The 16,960-nt window shown below is 50.3% G+C and overlaps 1 protein-coding gene across 1 annotated transcript; it reads left to right on the plus strand.

The window, feature by feature from the left end:
* The first annotated feature begins 491 nt into the window (after positions 1-491).
* On the plus strand, positions 492-16,596 carry PGM2 (phosphoglucomutase 2). Its single transcript, XM_078863268.1, has 14 exons — positions 492-682; positions 5,364-5,531; positions 6,112-6,218; positions 6,950-7,034; positions 7,571-7,654; positions 8,173-8,366; positions 8,860-9,049; positions 10,201-10,298; positions 11,392-11,578; positions 12,284-12,377; positions 12,518-12,647; positions 13,490-13,721; positions 14,128-14,261; positions 15,288-16,596. The coding sequence occupies exons 1-14, from the start codon at positions 617-619 to the stop codon at positions 15,388-15,390; spliced, it is 1,872 nt and encodes a 623-aa protein (XP_078719394.1). The 5' UTR covers positions 492-616; the 3' UTR covers positions 15,391-16,596.
* Positions 16,597-16,960: the final 364 nt, after the last annotated feature.

Here is a 16,960-nt window from a genome sequence, read left to right on the forward strand (position 1 = left end):
CCACTACTAACCACCACCACTACTAACCACCACTACTAACCACCACTACTAACAACCACCACTAACAACCACCAGCAACAACCACCACTAACAACCACCAGCAACAACCACCGCCACTACTAACCACCAATCACCACCACTAACAAACACCACCAGCAGCAACCACCACCACTACTAACCACTACCACCACCAATCACCACCACTAACAACCACCACCACCACCACCAATCACCACCACTACTAACCACCAATCGCCACCACCAACAACCCAACCCCAAAACTCTGCCAACACGGACACGCCCCCTTTAAAACACGAGCGAGCCACGTGCGTTTAATTCCGTACGCTTGATAGGCGCCGCCTCACCCTCCCATTGGCCCACGCGCCGCCCCCTCACCCAACCACGAGCTTCGACGCTCGACCAATGAGCGAGGGCGGGACGCGGCCGGTGCCCCGCCCCCTCCGCCCGCCCGCCGCACGTATCCAAGCTACGGAATATAATCGCGATTTTGGGGGTTGTCACCATTCTCGATTCTTCCTCTTCCTCATCATCCGCTCCCTTTAATTGAATCAAAGCGGTGAAGTCTTTGCGGTGAACAACTGCCGCGTGTGTCGAGATGTCTGACGAGCCGGCGGCGGTGACGGAGGAGGCTGCGGCGCGCCAGTGGCTCCGCTGGGACAAGGTGCGTGGTGTAACAACTATCGGGCGCGGGGGGTGCGTGGGCGATGCCGTGGCCGGAGCGGGAGATGGGAGGTAGGGGGCGGCGGTGGCGAAGCGCTCGATTGGGGTCTGTCACGGTGTCGGCGTCTCTTCTCCACTAAGTGTTGACGAACAGGGCGACGGGTTCTCACCTTTGCCGTGACCTCTACAGGCGGGCCGACCCGGCGCACCTGGGACGTTGGTCCAAGGGTTACAACCGCGAAGCCCAACGTGGGGCCAAAGGTGGAACCGGGGGAACCCCCAAAGGTGGGACCTCCCATCGGTGGGACTCCCCAAACGGTGGAACCCCCCAAAGGTGGAAACCTCCCATCGGTGGGACCCCCCCAACGGTGGAACACCCCAAAGGTGGAAACCCCCCAAAGGTGGGACCCCCCATCGGTGGAACCTCCCATCAGTGGAACCCCCCAAAGGTGGAACTCCCCAAACGGTGGGACCCCCCAAAGGTGGGACCCCCCAAAGGTGGGACCCCCCAAAGGTGGGACCCCCCAAAGGTGGGACCTCCCTTCGGTGGTACCCCCCAAAGATGGGACCCCCCAAACGGTGGGACCCCCCAAAGGTGGAATCCCCCAAAGGTGGGACCCCCCAAAGGTGGAACCTCCCATCGGTGGAACCTCCCATCGGTAAAAACGATAGTCCCATATAAGTGTTTAAAAAAAATTGAAGCACTCTGTATTGTAGTGTTTTGTAGCATACTTATTCATATTCTTGGTTCTTTCGGTAAAGTCACGTAGAAGGGAAACAATAAAAAAATATAAAATAATTAAATTCTCACGACGTTTCGACTGCAACACAAGCAATCATCATCAGGTGTGGAAAAACAGCAAGAACATTTGTAGCATACCTGTCAGTTCGTACTGTTTACCCGTATTCTCGTAGACGTCTCAATACGAACAAATGTTATAGTGGAGTGAAATGTAGAGTGTAGTGCATAGTGTAGTGTATAGTAGTGTATATAGCAGAGGTGGGACAAAGTCATTGTTATGCAAGTCCAAGTCGAGTCGCAAGTCATCAAATTCATGACTCGAGTCTGACTCGAGTCCAAGTCACATGACTCGAGTCCACATCTCATAGGTGGGACAAAGTCATTGTTATGCAAGTCCAAGTCGAGTCGCAAGTCATCAAATTCATGACTCGAGTCTGACTCGAGTCCAAGTCACATGACTCGAGTCCACACCTCTGGTATATAGTGTAGTGTATAGTAGTGTAAAGTAGTCATAAGGTAGGCACTGATAAGGGGTTGACAGGTATGATCTTGGTTCGTTCATGCACAGTAGCCCATTCAGCTTCTCTTTGGCCAGATAGAGAGGGCTAAATGGACGCAAAACGCGGTTGACAAGAGATGTGAGATGATGCTGTGCAGGAGGATGCGCGGCTGAGTGGACTTGCCGAAGAACCCGGTACCTGTGGTGTCATGATGAGGAGGCTTATGAAGGACGCTACCGAGCAGAGAGGAGCGACGCTCACAACGACGAGCGGAGCGCCGGGCGGATAAAACGCAGCGAGGTGGCACAGTGGGGGGCACAGCTGATGCATCTGCCGGTCATCTCAGTCAACCAATAGCACTGGCTCTGCCCCGTGACCTCCTGCCAGCAGCGAACCTTCCACACTTCACGTTGCAGCCTCAAAGTGCACCTAGCCTGGTACAAGCGCTGTGGTGACATCACTGCCACTTAGTGATGAAAGGTGGCTGTTGTTGAGAGTTTAACACCACCGCCTACGGTTACTTAGTAACCAGCCTTGATATCACACGCTTGTGGTACAGTGCTTTGGAGGCTAGTGTTGGTGGATCACTTAAAATTACACCTTAATAGTCTAGTTATTTAAATAAATAACAGTTCAGCATTTTTATTAATCTGTATAGATCATTAATTCTTTTTTACCTAAAACTTAATCTAAAAATTTTCAACTCATAATCTGCAATAAATCTCAAATAAATTAATTTTCTGCTGCTTTGTAACACAAAGGCAGAATTTCCAAATTTACACACAGAGAGCAAATGACCTGTTTGCTGTGAGAGACTTTTGTGGCCTGAATAAGCTCATTCATATGGTCTTACGAGCATACACACACTCGTTGTGGGCATGATGCCTTGGTGCTTCAAAGCCATTGCTAAAATAGTCACCGTAAATCAATGCACAGTGCATAATTGTTGATTTTTTGCCACAGTGGGATGGAAATATTCGAACGCTTCTAAAGAATGGCACTGTTTTTACTGTGCTTAACAATGTATTTCCTTCATTAAAGAATGGCAGAAATAAACATCTCACTGTTATGTCCCATGCATCTCAATTTATAAATTGTACATTGAAAAGGCAGTTCGTCAAGAATAAGGATGGAGTGGCAGCCAAGTAATGGAAGGGGAAATCCATCGGGGAAGATGGAATGATGAAATATGATTTTGTGCAAGTGTGATTTGAGTGATGAATACAGTTTCTCAGAGGTGAAACTCTGCAATTGCTCTCTTGTCTGCTCATCACGCCACTGCTGGCAAAAGGGGCCTCCACTAAAGCAAGCTTGAGAGGGCATTTGGTTTTCTTTTCAATTCTGACCAGAAATCTTGAAGGAAGGTGGACTACCAACACTTTACGTGACTACACGTGACCTGCAGAGTGACCAACTGTGGTGTTGGGTTGACAAAGAGGTAGGGGAGGAGGGGGGTGGTATCAGAAACCTACACCACAGTTTAAACTGCCGGGCCAGGAGATGGAATCGAACCAGTGACCTCTGAGTTCTAAGTCCAGTGTGCTCACCATATTCCAGGGCAGCTTCCCTTACGTTTCTGAGCAAGATGTGTTGTTGCTCGAGGCATTTTAGTACTTGCGGCAAACTGGTAACTGGTTTTTTTGTATCACGCGGTTACCGATTTTACGACAAAACTAATAACAAGGAGCAAGCTGTTTGCTGGTAGCACATAGCGTGGTGCTCGATGGAACCATCTGCCGGGTTTTGCTCGAGTACAACAGTAATGCCGATCTGTGGCCATGATGGTGATGAAACCGTAATACTATATACCGTAGCCATCTCCATTTGGCACATGCCTAACTTTATGTGGGTTCATGGACAGTGTTGGGTTTTTTTTTAGCAATGGGCCACCCCCACCAACAGACACGAGATGTAATGCGGCTCTAGTCTTTACCGCAGTCGCTCAGTCCCTTCACACCTCAATTCGGATGAATCTCCTTCCGTGTCTGCCAGGAAACGGCATCCTTTCCAATTGCACGACGGTTGCATTTTGGTTGCAGGAGCCTGTGCCCGGCCTCAGAGGGTTTGACGATGTTCTTGAGGGAGTGTTGACGCAGCGGAGAAAGACGCATTTGCACCGACTTTGCCTTCATTAAAACTCAGCTTCATGAAGCACAGTGTGTCCGTCAGAGGGGCGTATACAGTACGCGATGGTTTCTTGTTAAAACATTGACGCACGCTGGCGTATGGTATTGCAAATGCAGCTCTGAGTAAATATGGTTTCCGCCCATCCCCCCGCCCCCCCAGCATCCATAATGGGTTTGCTTGCAAATATTTCTGTTTCCCAGAGGACATTTCCAAATAAGCTGCTTTCGTGCGCACAGTGCATTCACGCCCATCCCATTATCGCTGAGGTAAAAGTGTGCTGTCGATTCCGCAGTTTGGTTATTTTTTTCACATAGGGCATTGATAGGAATAGTTTCTAGTTGGTTTGTGTGCTAAGGGTGTTCTGGTGGTGTGTGCGGCCCATGACAGGAACTGCTTTGGAAGGCCCCCTTTAATATCATCGCGTCTCTGATATTGGACGGTTGGCTACGTGCAGTGCAAAAGAAGTTCAACGTACATAATAACTCCTAAACAGTCGTGCACTATTGTTAATATAGTATTTGGAAATGTAATTTAAGTAAAAAAAGAAACCCCTCAAATTCGTTTCGCAATTCAATGGGAAAGCAGACTATTTCTTGTTCGAGCTCCGCTGACGTGGTCAGGACACCACCGCAGGAATGGATGATGGCCGAAGGCGGACAGACGACACTGCTGACGGAGTGGCAGGCGACGGGGGAGAGTACGTACGGGGAAGGGGAAGACAATCGCGGAGATGGAGCAATGGTATCCGTTCATGTGCGGGAGTGAGATAGCTGCTAAAAGCACGAGACCGCGAGGCGTGGCGATGCCATGGTCAAATCCTTCATCCGGCAGTGGATAAACAGAGTCTAATGCTGTTGATTCCAAGAACACAGGATGAGATGTTACTATCCTTTGTGCAAGCACTTCCAAGAGTTCATGAACAGTGAGCCTGGTGAAATTTGGGGAGCGCATCGTCAGTAGTGTACCTTTGGTTCCTAGGGTGTTTCGGCCTTTCACACTATACACCCTCCCCAAAGGCGGCCAGCGACAGGGTGATCAATCCTACGCTTGCGTCCCATTCCCAATTAGTCATAGGAGTTGTCTTGTTGTTGATAGCCAACATCCCATGGGACTATGCATGGCAGGGGCGTCCTCCTCCCTGAGAACCCAATGTGTGAAAGGTGTCGTTTAATTTTGAATGCCATTTATTTAATATCCTTCCCTATTTATGGGAAGGGCATTAAAAAAATGCTATGGTCATATCACCGTCCTGGCCAACATCCGGGCCCTGCTCTGGAAGGCGCTGATGAGCGCGCGTATTTTGTTTTGTGCAGAACGAGAAGACGAGAGCAACGGTGGAGAAGCTGCTGGAGGATGGAGCGCTGTCGGAACTGCGGGAGAGGCTGGGCAGCCGTATGGAGTTTGGCACGGCAGGGCTGCGTGCCGCCATGGGAGCGGGAAGCTCGTGCATGAACGACCTCACCGTCATCCAGACCACGCAGGTGCCCCCCCCCCCGCTACCCGCCCCCACGTGGGTGTTCATGTAGCCACATGGCTGGATGTTGTCTGTTGGTGTGTCCTGGTGCAGTGTGTGTGTGTCTGTGTTTTTGCCAGTGCGGCGATGACCCTTGATTCCGAGTAAAAATAATCGTGCCATAACAATTAAAAGGCGTCTGCGTTATTATTACTGCAAACTCCAAATTTATACCTGTATATTTGGAGTTTGCACGTTATCCCCGTGGTCACGTGGGTTTTTCTCCGGTTCCTCCGGTTTTCCCCTGCACGTGTTGCCTCCAGTGAAGACTGGGTCTCCACTCATTTCCACTACACATGCAGTTTGTCGTGGTAACGTGGGGCTATGTAGAAGGCAGTAGAGGGCAGTGCAGCAAATAGCTGTTGTACTCTACCTCTGTGTTCCCACTTCTATGTTTCCCTCTTCACAAACGCGCATAGACGAGCGGTGGTGAAATTTGCTCCAATGACCCACGGCGTGGGTAGGTGCTGCTCATCCAGCGGTGTATTTTCCGACAATAAAAGTATTAATTACGAATGTCTTTGTCTCCACCCGCCTCCCCTCCCCAGGGATTTATGCGCTACTTGGAAAAGATGTGTCCGGATCTCAAGCAGAAAGGAGTGGTGATCGGCCACGATGCTCGTGCTGATCCACTCAGCAATTCCAGTAGCAAGAGGTGCGATCACATGCGTGTGTGGTGCGTGTCACCGCATCGCGCGCTTTCAGATGCGCTTCTGCGGCCATCTGGAACGCTCTTCCTTCCAATGTTAGGAAGCCACTGGAGCTATGCACTTTTAAACCATACAGATTGAAAACTAATTTCTTTGGAATTGCTTTCTGTGTTTAGTTCGTTGTCCTTCCCCCATTGTGAATGAGTGGTTGCCATGGAGACAGATTGTGAATGAGTGGTAGCCATGGAGAGAGATTGTGAATGAGTGGTTGCCATGGAGACAAATTGTGAATGAGTGGTTGCCATGGAGAGATATTGTGAATGAGTGGTTGCCATGGAGACAAATTGTGAATGAGTGGTTGCCATGGAGACAGATTGTGAATGAGTGGTCGCCATGGAGGCAGATTGTGAATGAGTGGTCGCCATGGAGACAGATTGTGAATGAGTGGTCGCCATGGAGACAGATTGTGAATGAGTGGTAGCCATGGAGACAGATTGTGAATGAGTGGTCGCCATGGAGACAGATTGTGAATGAGTGGTCGCCATGGAGACAGATTGTGAATGAGTGGTGGCCACGGAGAGAGAATATGAAGAGGGAGCAGGAACGGCGGTAGGGGTTATAAGGGGGGAGATCAATGAGCCGTGGGGTGAGCTCGGGGAAATGAAGTGAGTTTTGAGGGAGGCGTGGAAACGATTGAGCCAAGATGTTGCTGCGGTTGTGTCCGTGACTCTGGCAGGTTTTCCCGGCTGGCAGCGGTGGTGTTTTTGAGCCAGGGAGTTCCCGTCTACCTGTTCTCTCAGATTTCACCAACCCCATTTGTGGTGCGTTCCATTTGGTGTGACACAAACACTCGACCGTTCGCAGCAGGCTGTTAACGCTGCCCCCACATGGATTACGTATCCCGATTTGAACCTTGTGTGCCGATGTCTTTTCAGTGCTTGTGAGGTTAATGATTCGTACGATATTGTTTTTATTCTTGGATATGTTTTGCTTTACGCATCCTACGTTAGCGCCGCCAGCACCGTTACCGTATTACGAGTCGAGTTCATGTTTCTCACGACTGTTCAACGAAATGTCATAATTCATTTTTACCAATAGGCGGCACAATATGCACCTAGAGCGGGGCTTGGCAACCTGTGGCTCTGTCAGGACTGCTTCGTGATGTTATCAAGGACCACCGTCTCGTGTTCACATGCATCGCGGCTCTTGAGATTTGTTTACCGAAGTCGAAAACAATGACCCCTGGCCTAGAGCATTTCCTAAAGAGAGAGGGTTACATCAGACAGGTTAATGTTAAAACTTACGATGTTGAATAGATTTTGTTTGTTCCTGTGCGCACTCGTGTGAACGCATCCAGCCGTACACGGTGGTGCACCTTGGTCTGTCTGCCGGCATCATGGTCACCGCCTCCCACAACCCCAAGCAAGACAATGGCTACAAGGCAAGCGCAGTAATTACGCTGTTGTAGGGCGTTTTTGAGTGGCAATGTGTTTTATTGCTCGGCGATGTTTACTCTGCAATTCGGCATTGAAACTTGAAAACGTCTTCATTGAGCCCCGTGTTTACAGGAAGAATAACTGGCTCCGAGTGACCCGTCTTTATGTTTTTACCTTTTTACGTTTCCACGGTATTTGTAACGATTTAAATTGATATTTTGCGATGATTACTCAACTTTGAAGTGGAGCGGTATGCTGTATATAAATAAATATTATGCTTCTATGAGCTCGGTGACCCGAGTTAAGTTCTTGGTCAGAGCTAAAATCAGCGGCGGGCGACATCCGAACCGGTCGTGGCCTCTCCTTCACTGACCCGCATTGACCAGCTTGGTGAAGTCTGGCCAAACAAACCCCCACGCCCTATGTGTGGTGTCGGGGATGCCCTCACCCAGCAGTGCCAGTTTGGCAAGCCCACGTGGATGGTTGTTGTTTTCCCCCCTTGACGCCGGTCGTCATTGGGCAGGTGTACTGGAGCAACGGTGCCCAAATCATCTCGCCGCACGACACGGGCATCGCACGGGCCATTCAGGAGAACCTGGAGCCCTGGGAGGGGTCGTGGTTGGAAGCTCTGGCTGACACCAGCCCCCTCTGCAAGGACCCATTTGCCGACATCAATCGCGACTACTTTAGCGACTTGCGCAAACTCTGCTTTCACAGGTGCCGTTCTTTAGTAAATAATATGGTCTGCTTAGCATGAGATCAATATGGAAACGCATCTTGTACTTCTTATATCCGTCTTCGTGACGGTTGGGGCACACGTGCCCCCCACTCGTGCTGCGTCGACGTAGCGATGCCTCGACGTTTTGTTTGTTCTGCGTTTCTTCCGTGCCCTGCTGCTGTTCCTTCTCGGGTCCGTTCTTTGATGTCGCTTGCCCAGCTGAAGCGCGGTTTCTGCCATGTCCTCTTGAGCCTTCTACTAAACCCTCGAGCGACACGCACGGCGGCCTGTTCGCCGCCGCTCCCAGCTGGTTGTGCTGTCCGCCGCAGGTGAACTCAGCATTGCGGCGGAATAACCCTCGCGCACTCCGACGGCAATCGACAAAGCGGCAGTGCCCAAAGTCATTTGCGACTTTTACGAACCACTTTTTTGGTTTGTTTGCGTTAAGTGAACTGTCGGGAAAGCTGAGCTGCTCCTTTCTTTGCCGGGCAGGGAGCAGAACGAGTGCTCGCCCCTCAAGTTCGTGCACACGTCCGTGCACGGCGTGGGCCACGACTTCGTGCAGTCGTCGTTCGCCGCCTTCGGCCTCGCGCCGCCCATCGCCGTGGCCGAGCAGAAGGACCCCGATCCCGAGTTCCCCACCGTCAAGTACCCCAACCCGGAGGAGGGCAAGGGCGTGCTGGTACGCGGTGCCTTTGTTGACGCCGCTGGGGACGCTTCCCGAGTGCGAGGGGCGCCCGCACGCAGCCGTGAGCCGTGCGCCGTGCTTTCTTTGTTAGGTTTTTTTGTTTTAAGCCAGCTGGCCAGGATTGGGCACCCTGGCCAACTGGAGAGCACAGACGAAGTGCCACGAACCGAACATTAACACGAGCAATGTATGTATGTTGATCTTCTTTCGCACTGCACGTAGCCAACCGTGCTAATTGGAGATGCAATCACAGTTATGAGACAAATAAGATATATGCAATTAAGCAGAATTAAAGTAAAAAAGAAAACTTAATTCTAGACTTAAAGCTTTCGTGACTGTAGGAATTCATATTCTTTGGGTCTTTCGGGCGAGTAGCACCAATTATTTTGATTCTTTTTTCAATCTACGTGGCTTTACCGAAAGACCCAAAGAATAAAAATACTTGATCTCATCTGGTCCTCAAACTATCCGGGACACATCACACCAGGCTGTGACTTTTAGTACCACGTACCACCCCCGGGGTTCCCTACCGTGGAAGCAAATAATACCGCTTCCACAATGCACCCTTGTGAACCCTTGTGAGAAAAACACATTCCTCCTGCGGAGGGAGCTGGTAGGAACGTTGGGTTGCTCGGTCACCCAGCCCCTCCCCACCCTCCCCTCCCCACCCAGCCTCACCCAGCCCCTCCCCACCATCCCCTCCCTCCCCACCCAGCCCCTCCCTGCACGACGGACGGACAGACACAATAATCCCCTGTGGGCTGGTGTAACCAGGAGGTTCCTACCAGTATAAGCCAGGGCCTGGATAGTAATGTTTTTATTCGCTGATGAGGAAGCACTTGTAGGGTGGCAGCGGAGGTCTGACTAGGAGCCTGGATGAACGGCACTCCCGGCACTTGCGAATGATCTTGACAATTTACAATTTCCTGCCAGCATAAACATTGGAAGCCCAAATAATAGTGTTGGTCGATTGACTATTTACTTTGAAACACACTGATTCAATTGCAGATGTACGTGTTCGCGTTATGTTTTTGGAAATGCGTGCATTCATACGTACATATACTTTACATTGGTGTTCTACATTGAAATCTCAGATTTATTTTCTTTGCTTGCGTACGTTTCGTTGGCGTTTTGATTTTTATCAGAATTTGGCGATAAAGCTGGCGGAGCGAGAGGGGGCGCGAGTGATCCTCGCAAACGACCCTGACGCGGACCGTCTGGCCGTGGCCGAGCGGCAGGACGCGTGAGTTGAGCACTTCACTCGTAAAGACAAAGATCCCCTCCGGATAGCCTTAACACACTGTTGGGGCAAGTGCTGTTAGCGAGTAGCACCTATGAAGTCCGGCACTGTGGCACACAAGGGGGTGGGTGACCAGCACCACACCTGGCCACCTTTGTCTCCCCAGTGGTGAAGTTAACACACCACACCAGGTACTGATTTGAGGCGGCTATCCTGCCATAAACACAACGGGCACTGGACCCCTGCTGCACTTCCGCTTGGCACAGTTGGCTGCATACGGTGCGAGTCGACCGTACATACTGCCCGTAGCTTCCCGTAGCTGCCTGTAGCTGCCTGTAGCTGCTTGTAGCTGCTTGTAGCTGAGAGTAGCTGTAGGAGGCCTGCAGAGTCTGTATTCTGACTGTTATCTTTCTCTTGTTCTCTTTCTCCTCATCTCTTTGTCCTCCCAACAGTGAGTAAGTAATATTTTCGTCTCACGTTTTTGTTTTGTGTATTTTCACGCTGACTTAACGCCTCATCTCTTTCATTTGTGTTTTGTTTTTGAGCTTCACGAGTGTCATGCTTACTCTTCACTTCACATGGCTAACATCGCAGACAGCACAAGTTATACAGTATTCGAAAAGCATAATTCTTATTAACGTTAAATAATTCAAGCATTGCATCTAGGCATAAGGTTTTCCTTTTCACCCAATTCTAATACGACGTTGTTGTCAACCTGAGAAATCCCACTCATGGTTAAAGGCCTCTCACCTTTGCTTCCATTCATTCCATCCTCTGTTCAACATCGTGCTATGTGACTGTGCGTTCCTGCATGTAAAGCGGTGTGTTTGGAAGTGCACATGTACGTGTTTGTCTTTCTGCACCAACTTTGTCCTTGGTAGAGGCGCGTGCGTGTCCGCGCCAGCCGTGTGCATGACAACCGTTGTGGCCGGTTAACCCCCAGCACCTCGGTCTTTCCGAGCTTTCGACAACACTTTTCACGTCGCCTCAAAGCGTACTTTGCCTGGCACAAGCGCGGTGGTGACATCGCCGCCGCTTTAGTGGCGATTGGTGGGCCTCGTGTGGCAGTCATCGCCGTTGTCTGGTTGTGCCCCAGTGGGGACTGGAAGGTGTTCACGGGCAATGAGGTGGGAGCGCTGCTCGGGTGGTGGCTCTTCTACTGTTGGAAGGAGCGCTCGCCCCCAGGCACTCGCACTCCCCTGGACCGCATCTCCATGCTCTCCAGCACCGTCTCCTCCAAGATCCTGCGAGCCATCGCCCACAAAGAGGGGTTCCACTTCGAGGCAGGTCTACGTGGCACGCGCGCCCCAGCGCACGCGCACCCCAACGCACACAGACCACACCATACAGCAGTGTTCTTCACTCATTTTCAGAGGTCACTTTCGCCGGTAAGACGTCAGTGTGAGGGCCGCCACCCAGATGAAACCATTGGGGTTTGACAGCACGATGATGATTCGGGTGTTTTCACACGTTGTGTTTTGTCGGGGGCCGCACGTCATGAGCCGCACTAAAGGGGCCGCCAGTGGCCCGCGGGCCTTGCAAGGAAGAACACTGTCCTACAGACTCAAACCCAGGCCTTAATACGTGTGTACATGTACACACACCGATTGTCAGTCCACCGCTTATAAAGGTTTACCCCCCACCATACACTGTTTGTAGTGGAGGTTATGTGATCATACTTGAGCGCGCTGGTCAGTGTGGGTGGTTGAAAGCTGTGAGCGTTGCAAGGTGGTCACCCATCCAAGCACTACCCAGTCTTTAATGCTCTTTAGCCACCTGAAGCTGACAAGATCGGTGCATGCTGGGGGATTTGGTCATGGGGCCTATTTACATCGTATCCCAAAATTGCATAAATGAACATCATGAAGACATGCCCTTGCGCATTGCAATTATCTTCCCAATTTATTGTTGGATCAACGCTGAGCGTCTTTCAACTTGCTGCTCTTCACTGCTCCCACACTTGTCCTCTGCACCCATCCCGGCCTCAGGAGACACTAACCGGCTTTAAGTGGATGGGCAACCGTGCCAAAGAGCTCATGGACCAAGGCAAGACCGTGCTGTTTGCCTTCGAGGAGGCCATCGGTAAGCCTACGTCGCCGCTCTCGCGTTTCTCCTCGTCAGCTGCGCTGCTCGCGAGGCCTCTCTGCCGTCTGGTGGCGGAGCGAGACAAGTCGGTCAGGAGGTTCCGTGATGACGGGAGCGATCGCCGTGTGTGAGCGCAGGGTTCATGTGCGGCACCACCGTTCTCGACAAGGACGGCGTGAGCGCGGCGGCTGTTGCGGCCGAGATGGCGATTCACCTCGCCACCAAGAAGCTAACGCTTACCAAGCAGCTCACCCTCATCTACGAGGAGTATGCCTGCCACTTTTGCACCCATAAACCATCAACATAAATCATCATGCGAACTGCGGTCATCTTGGCTAGCCATGGAACAAAGACGGTCACCGCATTGCACACTTTCAGATGCGCTTCTGCGGCCGTCTGGAACGTTCTTCCTTCTGACATTAGGAAGCCACTTGAGCTATAACGAATTTCTTGAACTGCTTTTTGTGTTTATTTTGTTGTCCTTCCCCCACACCTCCGATTAGCACGGTTGGCTACGTACAGTGTGAAATAAGTTCAATATAATACATACTTAGCTAATGTCACAAGTATTTTTTTTCAATACGTAGTGATCTATAATTATATACTTGTGTGAATATATGCTGTGTTTTCTTCAATGCACAAATGTACATATTGTACCTTCATTCTGGACAACGGGTTAAATGTAATTATTTATCCAGGACAGGCTCACTGACTAAAATAAACTGTAAAGCGGTCGGAGGAAGCGGTGGCACAGCGATTCATCCACTGTGCTATGTTACCTGAAGCCATAGCTAACACCAGCAGAGAGTGATATTTGAACCAGTCCTGAGTCCCACCTTCAACCCATGCTGATCAGCTGGATGAAGTTCAGCAAAAAGATGACCCCATGGCTGATACAACGTTGGGAGGCCTGAATCCAGCTGATTGTAATCCAAGTGTGGTTTTTCTGTGTCGGGCTCTATATCGAATTACTCTCTCTTCCACACTTGAATTTTTGAGCATTTATTTGTTGAGTCTTTTTTTTTTACATCGAAGTGCAACTCGTAGAATTACTACTCGTCGGTCCGAGCCCTCGGCCACCCCGAACGCGTTCTCTACGCCGCGTGCAGGTATGGCTACCACATCTCGCGCACCTCCTACTTCATCTGCCACGAGCCACCCACCATCGTGCGCATGTTTGAGCGCCTTCGCAACCGGGCAGGCGCGGAGGAGCAAGACGGCGCGAGCGGCGGCGGCGGTAGCGGCCGGGCGGCGTACCCCACGCGCTGCGGGCCCTACGAGATCGCCCACGTGCGGGACCTCACCACGGGCCACGACAGCGCCCAGGCCGACAAGCGCGCCGTAAGCCTCGCACGCGCTTCACCGCTCCACCGGACGCCTGCTGCTCGCGATGCAAACGGCGGGGGGATTTCCCCCCCCCCCCCCGACCCTGTGACCAAACTCTCAGAATGTTGTCCCGATGTGGTCGGATCTCGGAGACTAAGTGGGGATAGCGCTTGGGTGTTTGGCCGCCACGCGTAACCGGGTGCGACAGGCTGTGTGGCAGCAGGGGGCAGCGAAGCAGGATCCATTACTGTACAGTACTCGACTCGTATGCTCCCCGCCTTGCACCGACCAACAAACCTCAAGACTGAAGGCAGCGTAGAAAGGCCTTCATCCAACAGCGGGGTTTGGCAAAGGGACCGTATAATACTCTCGTTAAAACGTGTTGCTTGGATTGTGCCACCGCGTTGTTGTTGTTGCACAGCTGTTGCCAAGCAGCAGCAGCAGCCAGATGATCACGTTCACCTTCGCCAACGGCTGCGTGGCAACGATGCGCACGAGCGGCACGGAGCCCAAGATCAAGTACTATGCCGAGATGTGCGCTACGCCCGGCAAGAGGTGACCGCTCGCGCACACACACGCACGCACACACGCACGCACGCACGCACACACACACGCACTCGGCTTGCCGAATGCACAGCGCACACGTAACCGTGCGCTTGCAGGTCCGACTGACTCGAGCAACAGGCTGCCGATTTGTAATCCGATTTGTAATCCGATTTGTAATCCTTTATACTGCGTAACGATTTTCGAACGGTCGTATGGCTTCGTACAATTTTAGTCAGGTGAAAATAAGAAAAATGCAAAGTTTTGCTTTTGATGACAGAATGGGGTGGGAGCATTAATGGGAAGGGTTAGCAGGTGTGGTGCTGCCCCAGTGTTTGCTACTTTCATGGTGGCTTCCTCCTCCTACACAGACCCTCTTCATTGACAGCTTTCTCATGTAGCCTCAGCAGGAGCCATTGTTTTGTTCGGCAGAAATACTACTAGGCGACGTTACCGGTATTTTCCCATTAATGGATTTCATCCGTGCAAGCTTTTTTGCCCATGGGCTGTAGTTTGTGCATAATGGCATCCTAACGTAATCTTCTTTTTCTCGAGCACTAAACATAGTTTACAAAGCCGTAACGGAAATTGAGCGAGTTCGATGGCAGGGGCGTGCAAGGGCCGAGGAATAACCGTGACAGAGGGCGGCACGGAGGGGCACGAAAGGGCAGGGGAGGGACGAGATGGAGTAGAGGGGGTTGCACGGATATAATGTAAAGTAATTTTTGAAAAATGCAAAATCATCTCGAATGGGCATTGTGTTCTCATCGTGCTGGCATCACGTTAGTTGAAAATTTTAAAAAGGGTAATGTTCGTTTTGGTTTTATTGTGTGATGTATTTCTGTCTTTATGCGGTTTTGGGTTGAACCGCGTGTTGTTTGAGCATGGTGTCCGACGTTTCGCTGCACGCGCTGGGAGCTTCTTCAGCAACAGAACAATACAGCGCACCAGAGAGCGATATATGGCGCAACCTACAAAAACCCCACGCAGTCATATTATTGTTGTTGTTGTGTCATGGGTGAAACTTTTGTTTTGCAGAGACATGGTTGGTCTGGCCAAAGAGCTGGATGACTTGATAGAAGCCATGGTGGAGAACTTCTTCCAGCCAGAGAAGAACGGTTTGATTCGACGTGCGGCGTGAGAGGCACGCGACTGCCGTTTCCACCACGACCACCACTTCCTCCTGTCCTCCCAATTCCAGAAAGCATTGACACATGCTTGCCGGTGTCGCAGTTTGGCACGCTCGCTTGCAAAGCACATTTTTGTTGTTCACCAGTTTATTTCCCAAGATTGAATTACGTACTGTAATGCAGTAAGCACCTTGGGCTTTTCGTAGTGGCAGCGTCTGTTTAAAAGAGGCACTGCAATCAAGCTGACGTTAATCCCAAGTCTTATCTTAGCTTTTTAAGTTTAAAGCTTAAGGTGCAGCGACTAAGTTGTCTGGTTTTTCAGTAAATTGAGAAACCGCACGTATCATTTCTACAAAACAGGGTGAGTAGTTAGGTGGCGTAAGCCCTCCAAAGACTCCACAGCATTTGTGCATGGACATTGCGCTTTACGTGGCATATATGCCATTTTGATTTTATTTATCTTTAACTCGAGTTTGTGTTTATTTGAAAGAGGTATATATAATAAAGCAGTTCACAGTACACGATTAGCAGCTTAGTCTGCATCAACATCGGTATTCTGGTCAGCCACTGGTCCAGTTGGTCACGAGATGAACAACTATTTTACGTCGATTTGTGTTTACTTCACTGCAAGCTCTTGTTCACGTAACGTTTTGCTGCGCGCGTGTCGAGCGCACTCCCAAGTCTTGCGCTCTTGGGTTTTTCGTTTTGTTGAGCCATGTGCACACCGCACACCAACAGTTGTTCACTGGAGGCAAGTGGGTGGTGCGTTTCACGTTTGCACCTTGAAACCACCGACATGGTTTAAATTTGTTTTAATGTAACGTTATGTACGATGTGTCCATGACTAGCTTCATTACAAATCGTCAATTTCAACTAATTTCACCCCACTCTTTCACTAAGGTGGTGGCTTGCAGTGTAAAGCAAGTTAAAACGCAGATGTCGCATTAATTTAAACAAATGTGCACTGGCTTATATGGAGAAGAGCCACCTGGTTAAAATAGCATTAGAATATCGTTTATGGTAATAAAAAAAAACAGCTGCGATGTTGCAGCGTTCTTTTGTGGCAGCACCTGGTTTTGTGACCAATTTATGAGCCATTTTGAGAAGTCTTAACCGGTTTCCTCTGAACTCCATCAGATTTGATCGCCTGTTGACGTCGTCTTCATTTGTAAACTGCCATTTGGGGGTCATGTCGAAGATGTGTTAAGAAAAATAAAAAAAATATATCGCTTACTGAATATGCTTGGGTTTGGCTGTTTTCATTGTAAGTGAAACAAATCTATCCACCTGCACAGAAAGCTGAACTCTGTAAAATATCTCAAGTCGCCACATCAAAGACGACACTGCCTTGAAAGGAACATTGGCAACGTGTGTTGGCAATGGCCATTTTCAAATCGCCACACTGCCTGGTAATGCCGTGTTATTGACAAATGCGAGTTTAGTTCTGTGGATGTGCACCGCCAAAACAGCAACACTAAATGATGTTTCTTGTGGTGTGCATTCTCTCGGCATCTGGTTTTATTTAGCGTTTATATTACCATACGTGCACACATCTAATTTCCTTTGTCCAAAAAGTTAAAA

Source organism: Lampetra fluviatilis, chromosome 15 (genome assembly GCF_964198595.1).
Source record: "Lampetra fluviatilis chromosome 15, kcLamFluv1.1, whole genome shotgun sequence".
In the NCBI taxonomy this organism is placed as follows: Eukaryota; Metazoa; Chordata; class Hyperoartia; order Petromyzontiformes; family Petromyzontidae; genus Lampetra; species Lampetra fluviatilis.

Bases quoted from the DNA above. Each gene is read 5' to 3' on its own strand.
- PGM2 (XM_078863268.1), top strand. From the start codon at position 617: ATGTCTGACGAGCCGGCGGCGGTGACGGAGGAGGCTGCGGCGCGCCAG. The intron at 6,219-6,949 runs GTGCGATCACAT...TGACTCTGGCAG, and splicing joins AGCAATTCCAGTAGCAAGAG to GTTTTCCCGGCTGGCAGCGG. The intron at 7,655-8,172 runs GCAAGCGCAGTA...GTCATTGGGCAG, and splicing joins AGCAAGACAATGGCTACAAG to GTGTACTGGAGCAACGGTGC.